The sequence below is a fragment of the Balaenoptera ricei genome, chromosome 10 (assembly GCF_028023285.1).
Source record: "Balaenoptera ricei isolate mBalRic1 chromosome 10, mBalRic1.hap2, whole genome shotgun sequence".
NCBI classification, from domain to species: Eukaryota; Metazoa; Chordata; class Mammalia; order Artiodactyla; family Balaenopteridae; genus Balaenoptera; species Balaenoptera ricei.
Genome location: NC_082648.1, coordinates 90,630,060 through 90,643,583, shown reverse-complemented (window position 1 = coordinate 90,643,583; position 13,524 = coordinate 90,630,060). Strand labels below are relative to the sequence as shown.

At 41.6% G+C, this 13,524-nt stretch overlaps 1 protein-coding gene across 2 annotated transcripts in view; it reads right to left on the bottom strand.

Annotated features, from left to right (window-relative positions):
* Positions 1–1,250: 1,250 nt before the first annotated feature.
* Positions 1,251–13,524, bottom strand: part of POLR3B (RNA polymerase III subunit B) — a 114,394-nt gene continuing 102,120 nt past the window's right edge. For both annotated transcript variants that reach the window (XM_059936816.1, XM_059936817.1), the window contains exons 26-28: positions 10,224–10,337; positions 7,311–7,484; positions 1,251–2,061 (exon numbers count right to left, since the gene is read on the bottom strand). In XM_059936816.1, coding sequence (XP_059792799.1) covers positions 1,932–2,061; positions 7,311–7,484; positions 10,224–10,337 — 418 coding nt within the window. In that variant the 3' untranslated portion in view covers positions 1,251–1,931. The remainder of the gene's footprint in view (positions 2,062–7,310; positions 7,485–10,223; positions 10,338–13,524) is intronic.

Below are 13,524 nucleotides of genomic sequence, written 5' to 3'. Positions count from 1 at the left end.
CCGTGTCCTCAAGTCCATTCTCTACGTTTGCGTCTTTAATCCTGTCCTGGTGCCTCAGTTTCTTTAGCTGTATAAAGGGCATAATCACACTTGTGAAGTGTTCTTGAATTTCCAGAGCACAGCTAATCATTTGCCCTGGGAGCTCCCTCAGCACTGCCGGGGTTAAGCCTTAGCACTGATTGAGGGACAGCGTTCCTAGCTGATGTCCTGGCCTCCTCCACTGGGTTCTGAGCTCCTTAGGGCAGAGGTCATGTCCTGCCCCTTCTATCCTCAGTACAGGGCCTCACACAAGGGAGGTACCGAGGAATGTGACGTAACCCCCATGCCACTCAGCACCCCGTGCGCTGGCAGCTCCTCCCAGTGTCCACTGACGTGGCATGCCTCACAGGGCAGGGCGATGGCATCTTCAGCAGAGTTGATAAGTGGAGTTGTCACATAACGGGAAATAGAATCACCCTACAAAGCTCCTTACATGGCCCACAAAGCACAGTACATATACATTCAATCTACTTCAGTCATCTTTAGGCACCATCACTTTTGAGAATGACAAAGCCAGATGCAAGGAAGGAACCACCGACAGAACCGAAGATCTGGGCATTCAAACTCCTCTGCCCTCGTAATCCTACTGAGTCCCTGAAGGGAATGGAGACACGTGGAGATGTCTGGGGAAGCTTTACTCCCCTGGAGCGTGTCCTGTGAAGCCTCGAGGACTCTTACACCTGAGTGAGACTGTCGAGGTTGGGTTCTCAAGTCAGTGACTAGCCTGGCTCGCTCTTTTGAAGAGTCCCAGCACACAGCAGCTTGGTAAAGGCTTTGAAAAAGTACTTGGTATGTTTAACTGGGATACACGCAGTTTTTCAACCTTATTTGACACTGGACCTTGATTCCTGTTGGTGTATGATACTTATTAATATTCTGTGGGACATGTTCAATGTGACACGCTGGGAATGCAGCCTTAGACCATTACTCAAAGCTTTTCTGACTTATTTTATAAACAATCCCTAACACAAATATTTATCTGCCTTCAGGGCAGAGCAATTAAGAACAACCTAGAATTGGATGAAGAAGGCTGTCAGATTAAAAACAAAATGGACAGCTAACAGCCTGGCAGGAATGGAAAGGACAGAAAACTTACAGAGCATCCATGGAATTATTTTCAGATATTCAACAAATATTATTGTATGGTACAATCATGGAGGTTCAGAAGAGTAGCAGTCCTTAAGAAAATGTGACATCCTTGGCAAACTTGCTTAAGATGGTAGGAAGACATTTATTATCTTTACCAAGGTTAGAATTAAAAAGTTGGGTATATACAGACAAGATTCAATTGTTGGGAAAATTCATCTCCTCACCGCACAAGATAAGGACCGCACCCCTCTTACCATTCGCTTTCCCAGCTTCCCGCAGTTGTCCTTCCTTCAGATACTTCTCAGATCAGCCTCCTGGACAAAGGCCGAGTCAACCAACTCAAAAAGATTCTTCACGTCCTTCCCACTTCATAAGAATCTGAGTTTTATTTAACCCCAAACATTTTTTTTTTTTAAGGAGGAAGGTCTTTCTAACGAGTAAATTTCAAGATACCAGAACATAAATAATAGTTTATTTATCTTTTAGGTCATATCCACTTGTGAATCACAATCGGTACACGGATGAGAGACTTTAGTCCACATCGTTGGCACCTCCTCCGTGGCCCGAGGCCCGTTGATCGAGGTTGTTCAGCCAGTCTCCTAATGTAATAAAAAGCCTCTCCATCAATTTCGTGGGTTTTTTTTTTGTTTGTTTGTTTGTTTGGTTTTTTTGCAGAGAGAGAGAACATTCAAAAGAATTATTCCCAGGAGCAGAAGAGGTCCTCATCCCTTCCATCCTTCCGCTTTCCACTGTGTTTAACATACCGACAATTCTCTTTGGAAATGGAACCGTTTTTTCCATCCTTACTCATTGTACTTGGACAGTTTCAACCTGGGGATAATGTTCATCGACTGCAGCTCCTGGAAGAGCAGCTTGCAGGCGTACGGGATGCGCAGGGAGGACACGTGGCAGGACGACTTGCAGAAATGGCACCTGAAACCCAAGCCAGCTGTGTTAGACGGACAGCAACTCAGAGGTAGAGGCCTGCACACAGGAGGTGAGGATTTGCTCTGAAAATTCCATGACCATCCTATCAAGTTCATTCGTTTTCTATTCCTCAGTGTTCAGTCACACTATCAAATATGTATGTATGTGCCCCCAAAATAAAAAGAAGCATCCAAGGCAGCAAAAGAAAGAACAAAACAATATCACTCCCCCAGTTTTAAAAGCATGGAATTTTAATCAGTACTTCCACACTTCTAGACCTTTCTCCTGAAAATGCAAAATATCTGCCTATGTATTTATTTTGAATGAGGCCCAGAAATCTGAACCGTCTGAAAGTTACTCAGATTTAGACATTTTTTATTGTTGAAAGAGTTCCAAACCGATTGAATCCATGTCCATGTATTTGAAAAGCACCTACTATTCTATACTATTCTAGACAAGATAGATGCTCAATTTGATTTCTGTCACTGAAATGCTTGAAGTGTGATGGGAAAGAGAAGACTTTCATATAGAAAGGTGGTATCCAATCAAATGCTACCTATTTTTCCAGCACTCTTCAAGCGTGGTTATTTCTCTTAGTCCTGGAAGCCACTGCACTTAACAACGCGCTGACCCCTGTGCGAAACCAAGGAACCTCTGTGTGTGTGTGTGTGTGCGTGTATTCTCATTTAACCCTCACAACAGCACCTGCTCCTAACCACTGTGCCTGCTCTTCCAGTTAGGATTTTCTTTTCCTTCAGGAAGAGCCAGTGAACTGAACCTAGATCTTAGTCAATAGCTACAACTAAAGAAGGGTCCCTGAGGAGAAAGTGAATTATTTTCTCAGGTTTCAGACCAAAATAGGACCTTACCCTATACCTCAAGGGTCTGGGGCATCTGGGACAACAGGTTTCCAGGAAAAATCCTGAGACTTAATATGTAGAAAACTAGGTCCTCCCAGTTAACAGGGGGCAAAATGAGTGCAAGAGGAACAGCAAACAGGGCTTAGAAGAGTCAGTGCTGACTGAGGACTAGAGGGAGGGTCCTTAGTGAATGGTAAAGGCCCTTCTGGAGGGCAGTAAGGCAATGTGCGTTACAAACATAGACACACATGTTATTTCACTGAGTAATCACAAAAGTGGCAAAATATGTGCACAAGAATGTCATGGTTATACTACTTGTAGTGCATAGTAGCATATGCATACTACTCCAGCATAAAGCAGGAGATGGCTCATGTGTCCAATAAGCAGTTTGTTCTGCGATTACAGGACATTTATGCAGAAGAATCCTGTGCAGCCATTAAACATGATGCTGTAGACCCACATTAGTGAAATGTAAAGGTGTCCAGGACACACTGTGGAGTAGAAAAAGCAGTTTGCTAAACAGTGTGATCACAAGGGGGGGTCCTCAGATGGGTTTCAGTAAATGTATGAAGCCCTAAAATCATATGTAACAAGATTTTTTGGTGTACGTATTTTTACTTTTATACTATTATCAGAATCTCAAAAGGGCTCATGACTGAAAATAAAAAAGGGTACAGGACTACTGGCAAACAGAGATGTCCCCAAAAGAGTCACTAAAATGTTAATAGTGGTCATCTGTGGACGGTAGGAATTAGTGTGACTGTTTGTATTTCTTCTTTATATATGTATCATTAACAATTTTTATAACTTTGAATATTTTACAAAGAGCAGGGATCATTTTCACCATCAGTAAAATAAAGCTTTATTATTTTAGAAAAGAAAAGCATTAAGGCTGAGAATTTGAATGTGGTGGTGAGTATGCAGATATGAACTTCTCGAGGAGAAGAGTATGGAAAAGGGATGAGTCATGATGGACCTGTGCTCGTGTCCCCACTAGGGGACTTGCAGAGGCCTTAACAAGCACTGTGGAGATTTGATTCCATCAACAGTAATAAGAGGAACATGGTGGATGACTTTTTCCTACAAGATTACCTAAAGACCTCTTTAATGCATTATAGTTTAAGAATTATGTTTTTAATGTGCCTGGGTTGATCTAATTTGTCCAGGAATCATGTTCATGCTTTAATTAAACTGGAGAAATGGATTTAACTGGGGCAACTTCTTGCTGATTCTCCTGTCCAGTATATTACCTGGTGACTTCAGGTCAAGCTAATCCATTTAAAACTTCCATATGTGCTGATTCATAATCCAGAAAGCCCACTAATCTTCTCTATTATTCAATATTTCTCCAACATTTAAAATGTTCCAATGCATGTGTATACATACATGCATATGCGTATATATATATACACACATAAAGAAAAATATTAAAATTTTTACCCTATTTCTGAAAGATTTCCAAAGAAAGAAACTTGACCCAAACAACAATAAAATAAACTGATTTTTTAGGGAAAAGCAGCAAAAGAAGGAGGCTGTGGCTTCACATGAGGAATGACTGTCCAGTAAAATATCCTCTACGAGCTAATTATCTTAATAGGGATTTTCTTCTCTCAGCAGTTTTCCTCTCTTTTGTGACTTATGCCCTCCGTGTCTTCTGCAGAACAACAGTCTTGCTGTAAACATCCCCATAGCAATGCCTTACTAATGTGCAAATCACTGACAAAAGGCCAGTTTCAAGGTTCTGAACTGCTCTAATTACTCAGCCTCCATTGTGCTGTTCATTAAAGACCGACTTCCTCCAACAAATGCCCGTGCTCCCTCCCACACAACCCATCACACACAATCAGGTAACGACGGGAAAATGACAGCATCATTATGCTCCTCTGCCAGAGAGCAGCACGAGCAGGCTGCTAGACCACCAGACTGGGTGAGGATTTTTTTCTGTTGGCAACAAGGGTATAAGTAGGCCGCTCAAAATCAGACATACGGTATATCCAGGTCTGTTTAATTACAGTAAAGACCCTTAAACAGTGTAACCTGATTTAGTCCTCTTTCAAAGGATTTCAAATACAATACACATTGAACACATGAGCTTCAAAATCAGGCACTGCCATCAGATGATCTCTAAATGAGACAGAAACGAAGCAGGAAAGGAGATATGAATTTAACAGAATAACGTTGGGATCAATTACAGTTTATGTTAGTTTCCCTGAGTATTCAGAGGAAGAGAGGGGAAGGTTTTCAAAGAGCATGAAGGAAGCTAGTCTACTGCTTCCTCTCTTTTTCTCTCTCTCTTTCTCCCTTTCTCTCTCTCTTTCTTCTTCCATTAGGGGGCATGGGAGGGAAAGTGAGGAGAATGGAGAAGAAAAGGAAATTCTTTTTGAAGTTTCATGATCCCTATTCTTAATAAAATGACTCCTCTGCACCATCTTTTCAAAATAAATTACTTAAAAATCCTTGTGCCAAGTTTGAAGACCTAAGACCTAGGTTCCAGGCACCTTCCTATTATACTTTTCTGTTGCTGTTGTTACACAACCAGGACAATAAAATGCAACCTCAATATGCATTTCAAAAGACAAAAAGACATCTCAGAATTGAAACATCTGCTCCATGTCACTGATACAAGAAACACTCAGGCTTATGCTTAGAATAATGTCACCTCATCCCTGCCACCTTATGAAAGGAACAAACTGCAAATAGCCACCTCTTGCGTTAGTTTTTAAAATGAAACTATTTCTCCACAGACAAGAAGAAACAGACAACGATTTCTTCTCATTAACTCTTCTACACCAAAAAAACCATAAAATAGTTGGCTAAAGGGTTTTGTCATTTAACTAGCAAGGTGTATACTGTGTTCTAAGAAGCTCACTCATTCCGACTCTTTTTTTTTTTTTTTTTTTTAAATAAATAAAATAAATTTATTTAAAAAATAAAATAAAATAACCTTCCTCCAGAGGAACTGGTTTCTATCTAATTTATTGATGTGGGAGGGTAGGGAGGATATAGTATTTCATAGTTACACCTCTCTATTTCTTACATTATGTAAAGCATTCAAAGGTAGGGGCTGCAGTGGTCTCATTCTGCTGTACTTTTCTCAAGGCATCTACTGTAACATTTGACACAATTATTTGCATAAATCTTTCAACCCTTCATTCCGACTCTTGATTTGCTTTCATTCGCCAAGAAACTGGCAGTGTAAGATGGCAAAAAGTTGGGGCTCTCTCTGGAAGGAGACTTTGATGGGGGGGCTCGATGGGAAAAAGGTGGCCCCTGTATTCCTAGACTCTGGCAATGAACACTCATCTGGGCCTAACCCTGTCCTTCTGAGGATGCCCCACCCCCACCCAGGGAAAAGGGGCTCTGGGAGGGTGGGTGAGGGCTGATGAGGGAGTTGAGGCTATTTCCTGTCCCCGCAGCATCTGCCTTATATCCTTGTTAGACCTCATCTCTGATGGAAGAGTGAGTAGAGACTGGGGAACTACCAGCCCTCCTGCCTACAGGAGTACTTCGGGGCTCTAGATCATGACTAACCCTAAACAGAGCAGCTGCCCTTTGGTGGTAGAGTGGAACCATTACAAGGAGGAAAGGTGTTCTAACTATACAAACACCAACAAAAAAATATGTAGCAACATCTTTTAAGCTGGCCTTTGTGTACTGAGCTCTACACAGAAATTACAAACTTTATGAATTACATAATTTACCTATTGATAATCCTAAGCAATTATATTTTATTTAGCATCAACCAGGTCACAGGCTGGAGAAGCAGGGGTAAATAAGACAGACTGGAGTTAGAATGAGCTAGAAGATAAGCTCCCTGTGAGCAGCCATTCATCCGTCTTACTTCCCACTGCATTTCTGGGGCCTAGAACAGTGTCTGGACTTAGCAGATTCTTACGAAATGTTTGTTGAGTTAATGACTGAGACAGACGTGGTCTCTGTCTTCATGGAATTCACAGTCCAAGTGTAAAGCAGACAGAGTACAGACAACGTCCTGGCTCTGTCACCAAGTTGCTATAACAGCTGGGGCAACATACCTGGCTCTTTGGGTTTGAGGTTAAACGAGGACATTCAACACAGTCTTCTATTAAAGGCTGCTAGTTAAAATATGCTGTAATTCTGAATCTGCTAGTATTTTTACAGATAAATAGTGTTATAAAAGGTACTCGAGATAATATTAAAAAGAAAATAAAGTCTCCTTGGGAGCTTAAACTCTAGTGGCTGTAGACAGCAGAACATTAGGCAGAGAAACTAGGCATGTACATACAGAATCCCCAATTCCAGGAATGTGTGGATGGGGAAGGCTGCAGAATATGTGGGTATGATCCAGGGTCAAACTCTGAGCTGTGATTTAAGAGGCAAGGGATGTGGTATGAGAGACATGTGGTATCCACTTACCAGCCGGAGTACCCAAGAAGTCCGCACTGCCCACAGACATCAACCTCAAAGGCATCACTTGAAATCATCAGTCTCTCTAGTAAAAGCATACTTGCTCCATAACCGATTAAACAGTCACGTTCCATTTCTCCAAGACGCAAACCACCATCACGAGATCGACCTTCAGTAGGCTGCCTTCGAAACAAGTTAGACAAATGTGTTATTATTATACTAAACAAACAAAGAGGCAGCATCACATGCTAGCTAAGAGCACAAGGCTTCAGAGTGGGCTCACCGGATTCAAACTGCTTTTAGACAGTGCCCAAAGCAGGCTGCTCAGCCTCTCAGCCTCATTTGTAAAATGCATGTTAGACAACCTATCCCAAAGCGGCTTAAAGGAGAAGAGATGTAACACTAGTGGTTGCTATTATTATTATTAGATAGAAATAATAATTACATAATCTTCTGTGATATAATAATAAATTAATATATAATCATATAAAACAGCAGCAGTGCTAGCATTACTATTACCATCACTATCATCATTATTAGCACAGTATAGTCCTCAAATCAGGGTAGAATGTCTTCTGAGTACTTTCAAAGATGTCTCAGTTCTCTGTTATTTAAAGGCAGAAAAACTAAGCAGAACGCACTATGGAAGAAACGTGGGTCCCCAATTGTTATTGCCAGGGCTCCAGGGAAGAGCTTTACTATTAAGAAATAAATTAAACATGGAAAGAAGCAAAGAGAGTTTTATAGAATTTGGAATAGATCAGGAATCATCTGGAAGGATGGAGTACCTGAGCCAGATGGGAGGTTCCCCAGAGACTGGGAAAGTTCTGTGTGTCCCATTCAGGTCGTTCCTTCTATGAGAACTGGGAAGCTATTAGCCCCCTGAATGGACTCCCTGTGGTTTATGTACCTGCTGGGCTTGAGAATACTTTAAAAGGTTAGGAATCCAAGACCCAGAGATGCAGGTAAAATTAGGGGATTCTGAAACAACTCAGGCAAACCCACCTAGATCCCACCTAGGTACTGATGACAAAAATTATTAAAAAAAAAAAAAAAAGTAAAGAAAAGAAAGAGAAAAAGAAAAAAGAAAAAAGTGAGCTCCCTGGCTGGTTGATTTTGGAGTGACAGTCCTTAGAGGTAGTCTGAGCAGGGGTGGACTAGAAACCTCTTGTTTGCTTTATTCCATAGCATTTTTAATCTTTGTTGTTGCCTCCAGTTTCCCAAAGAGTTCAGAAGGTAAACACAGTGTACACCAGCACATGCTGAAATGTTACCTTCTGTTGTTGAAAGTTACAATGCGAAATCAAATCGTAGATTATTTGTTGAAAGAAAATCTACCTATGAAAAACTTACAAATAGGTCTAAATAAACACATTATAGTAGCCACTTCATAACTGAGCACGATATCTATGTTTTTATCTAGGGTGGGAGTCGGGGGCATCCCTACACCTGTGGTCACTGGACAAGTGAAGGGGGTCTGATCACATGTGGGCAGAACTCAAAACTTGGATTTTAACCAACTGAGATCACAGACTACAAATACACTGCAGGCAGATTCATATGGAATACACAAAAGTAATTCTAAAGCAGCAACGTTTTTTACACAAGGCAAAAAATAGGAAACGTATTTTGAAATATGTTACTCTGAAATAGTTTTTTTTTGTTTCTGTTGCTTTGTTGCTTTTTTTGGCCGTGCCGCACGGCTTGTGGGATCTTAGTTCCCAGACTAGGGATCGAACCCAGACCCTAGGCAGTGGAAGTGCGGAGTCCTAACCACCGGAGAATTCCCTGAAATAGTTTTTGGATGTTGTAATTGAAATGGAAGTTCTGGAGGGGACAGCATTCAGGGGAGAGTTGCAGTGCCAGGTCAGAGTGGGCAGGGAACTGGATATTTGTTGAGCCTCTCCCATGAATCAGCACTGTATACATTCTATTTTAAAACATCTGACATTCACCAGCATGCTGCAAAGTGGGAATTACTGTCTCCACTTCATATATGAGAAAAACTGAAGCTGAGAGGGGCTAAGTGATGTGTCCAAGGCTGGTGGAAGTGGTATAAGGTGGAGATGAGATCACATCCATGTCTGTCTGTCTCCCCGGGCCCGCCCTCTCTGGCAACCTTGGCACTACTGCCAGACTGAGCTGGGTAACTCTCTGTGGTGAGAACTGGCCTGTGCATTGCAGGATGTTCGGCAGCATCCCTGGTCTCCACCCACTGGATGCCAGTAGCTTCCTCGCCACCCGCCAGTTGTGACATCCCCAAATGTCTTCAGACATTGTCAAATGTCCCCTGGGAGGCACAATCGCCCTGGGTGAGAACCACTGCCCTAGACCCTGCTTCTCCAACTGGAAGATGTAGTACTAAGAACATGTGAAACCTAGTATTTAAAATTCCCTTTCCCAACAACTGTACCCATTCATCAACACACAGACATCGTGCTTGGAATTGAGGACACACTGGTGAAAGGGCACATGTGGACCTTAACCTCCCAGAGCTTATTCTAATAAGCATGCAAGTACAGGTGCCTTATGCTCTAGTAACAGTTTTAAAAAACGGCAGTTGTGGCCTCACTACCAAATAACGTATGTATGTGTTTTCTGTGTACACATGGGAGCATGCAGGTGTATCGATATGTGTGCATGTAAAGTGTACCTACATTCCTATATTTGAACCTTTTAAAATAGGACCATATTTATACTGGTGCATAGTAAATGACTCTGTTAGGAGACTACTGGCAAGACCTACGGTAGGCTTGCTCTTGCGCCTATGAATTGATTTTTAATTGGTTGCTATTTTTTCATTTTAATCAGATGTATGTGATTTTTGTTGATGCCTAACACCCCAGATTTTGACATCTGCCTATTGCTATATCCAAGAAATGCAAGGTAGACTTAACCGCATTATAAATGCTTTTCTCTTACCTGGTAAGGACAGCTCGTGGTCCCCGGGCCCGGGCATGCATCTTATCGAGCACCATGTGTTTCAGTTTCTGATAGTACACGGGGCCAAAATAGATGTATGCTTCCAAGGGTTCACTGCAAGAAAGGTCAGAGTTTTAGGTTAAGAAACTAAGTTTGGGCTAACAAGAGACAGCCTTTTCTAGGACTCATCACTGGCAGGCCCTTATTTGTTTACGAACAAGTTTATGACTGAATGAATGGAAGAGAGTGATTTTCAGTCTGCAGTGAACAAATATGCTAGAGCTGAAAATATAAAAGTACCATGGATGCAATAAAAGATGCATTGTTCAATTAAGAAATAAAAATTTATGAACATTGGAGTGCATGTATCTTTTCAAATTAGTGTTTTTGTTTTTTTTGGATTTATACCCAGGAGTGGAATTGCTGGGTCATATGGTAGTTCTATTTTTAGTTTTTCGAGAAACCTCCGTACTGTTTTCCACAGTGGCTGCACCAATTTACATTCACACCAACAGTGTATGAGGGTTCCCTTTTCTCTACATCCTCGCCAACATTTGTTATTTGTGTTCTTTTTGATGACAGCCATTCTGATAGGTGTGAGGTGATTCTCACTGTGGTTTTCATTTGCATTTCCCTGATGATTAGCGATGTTGAGCATCTTTTCATGTGCCTGGTGGCCATCTGCATGTGCTCTTTGGAGAAATGTCTATTCAGTTCTTCTGCCCATTTTTAAATCGGGTTTTTGTTTTTTTTTGATGTTGAGTTGTATGAGTTGTTTTTATGTTTTGGATATTAACCCCTTATCGGTCCTATCATTTGCAAATATCTTCTCCCATTCAGTAGGTTGTCTTTTCGTTTTGCTGATGGTTTCTTTTGCTGTGCAAAAGCTTTTCAGTTTAATTAGGTCCCATTTGTTTATTTTTGCTTTTGTTTGCTTTAGAAGACGAATTCAAAAAAATATTGCTGCAATTTATGTCAAAGAGTGTTTTGCCTATGTTTCCTCTAGAAGTTTTATAGTATCCAGTCTTACATTTAAGTCTTTGATCCACTGAGTTTATTTTTGTATGTGTTAAAGAATGTTCCAATTTCATTCTTTTTTATGTAGCTATCCAGTTTCCCCAGCACCACTTACTGAACAGACTTTTTCTCCACTGTATATTCTTGCCTCCTCTGTCATAGATTAATTAACCATAAGTTTGTAGATTTATTTCTGGGCTTTCTATCCTGTTCCATTGATCTGTGTGTCTGTTTTTGTGCCAGTACCATAATGTTTTGATTACGGTAGCTTTGTAGTATAGGCTGAAGTCAGGGAGCATGATTCCTCCAGCTCTGTTCTTCTTTCTCAAGATTTTTTTGGCTATTTGGGGTCTTTTGTGTTTCCATACAAATTTTAAAATTATTTACAATTGCCAAGGTATGGAAGCAATCTAAGTGTCCATCAACAGATGAATGGATATGTGGTGTATGTGTGTGTGTGTTTGCGCGTGTGTGTATATATATACACACACACACACATATATACACACACACACACACACACACACACAATGGAACACTACTCAGCCATAAAAGAGAATGAAATTTTGCCATCTGAAGCAACATGGATGGACTTGGAGGGCCTTATGCTAAGTGAAATAAGTCAGACAAAGACAAACAATGTATGATATCACTTAATGTGGAATCTAAAAAATACAACAAATTAGTGAATAAAACAAAAAAGAAGGAGACTCACAGATATAGAGAACAAACTAGTGGTTACCAGTGGGGAAAGGGAAGGCGGAGGGGCAATACAGGGGTAGGAAAAAAGGGTTATTATGGGATTATATGAAATCATGTGTGAAACTTTTGAAAACTGTAAAGCACCATCGAATTTAAAGAATCATTCATTCAATTAAAAAAATAGTGTAAAAAAATTTAAACAGGTTGTGAAACAGTGTGAACAAGACAGTCCCTCCTTCACTGCTGCCACCCTCATCAGGCCACCATCCTTTCTTGCCTGGACTACTGCAGACAATCCTCCAGTTGGCCTCCTTGCTTCCACTCTTATCCCTCAACAATCTATTCTTCACACAACAAGCCAGAGTGATTCCTTCTAAATCATAAATCATAGCAGGTCATTTTTCTGCTCTAAATTCCCAATGGTTTCCCATTACATTCAGACTCTACATCACCCAAATACAGTGTCATGGCCGCAAGGTCTAACACAACCTGGTTCCTGTCCACCTGACTTATTTGCTATTCGCCTTCCTCACCGCTCATTCTACTCCAGCAGCACTGGCCTCTTCATTGTTCCTCAAATGTAGCAAGCCCGTCTGCCCCAGGGCCTTTGCGCTTACTGTCACCTCTGCCTGAAACATTCTTCCACCAGGTATTCACATGGCCCTGCCAAACCCTTCACCTCCTCCGAGAGGTGCGCCCCAATCACATTCTCTAGAGGCGCCTTCCTCCCACCCCAGCATCACAGTGCCAATGCAGTCTCAACTCTCACCTTGGTTTTATGTTCTTCAGAGCACTTGTCACCGTTTGCTATGAAAGTACACATTTGTTATTTCTCTAATTATCGCCTGTTTTCCCCAGAAGAAGTAAACGCCGCAGAATAAGCACTTCATCTCCTTGTCACTGTGGCCCCTGCACTAATGACCCTGCCTGGCACACAACCGACACTCAGTAAACGTCTGTCACAGAGCTGACTTATGAGCCTTTAGAAAATCTGTAGTAAGAGTTTAAAAAGAGAGTGAATATTTAAGTGCTTTGACAGTGGAAAGCTTTTTTTTTTTTTAATATAAATTTATTTATTTTTATTTATTTATCTTTGGCTGCGTTGGGTCTTCGTTGCTGCGTGCAGGCCTTCCCTAGTTGCGGTGAGCGGGGGCTTCTCGTTGCGGTGGCTTCTCTTGTTGCGGAGCACAGGCTCAAGGTACACGGGCTTCAGTAGTTGCGGTGTGTGGGCTCAGTAGTTGTGGCTTGCAGGCTCTAGAGCGCAGGCTCAGTAGTTGTGGCGCACAGGCTTAGCTGCTCCGAGGCAGGTGGGATCTTCCCAGACCAGGGGTTGGACCCGTGTCCCCTGCATTGGCAGGCAGATTCTTAACCACTGCGCCTCCAGGGAAGTCCCTGAATGACCTCTTTATCTCAGTTTTTTTAGTTGTACAACAAAGGGGTGAGACTAAGGTTCTTTCCAGCTTTAATAATAAATGATTCTAATTCCTCCACTGTATGGCTGCTCATAGTAGAGTTTCTAGAACTCTGTCACCTAATGCCATTCTATCATTAACTGAACAAAGCCATATGCAATTCTTCCTCC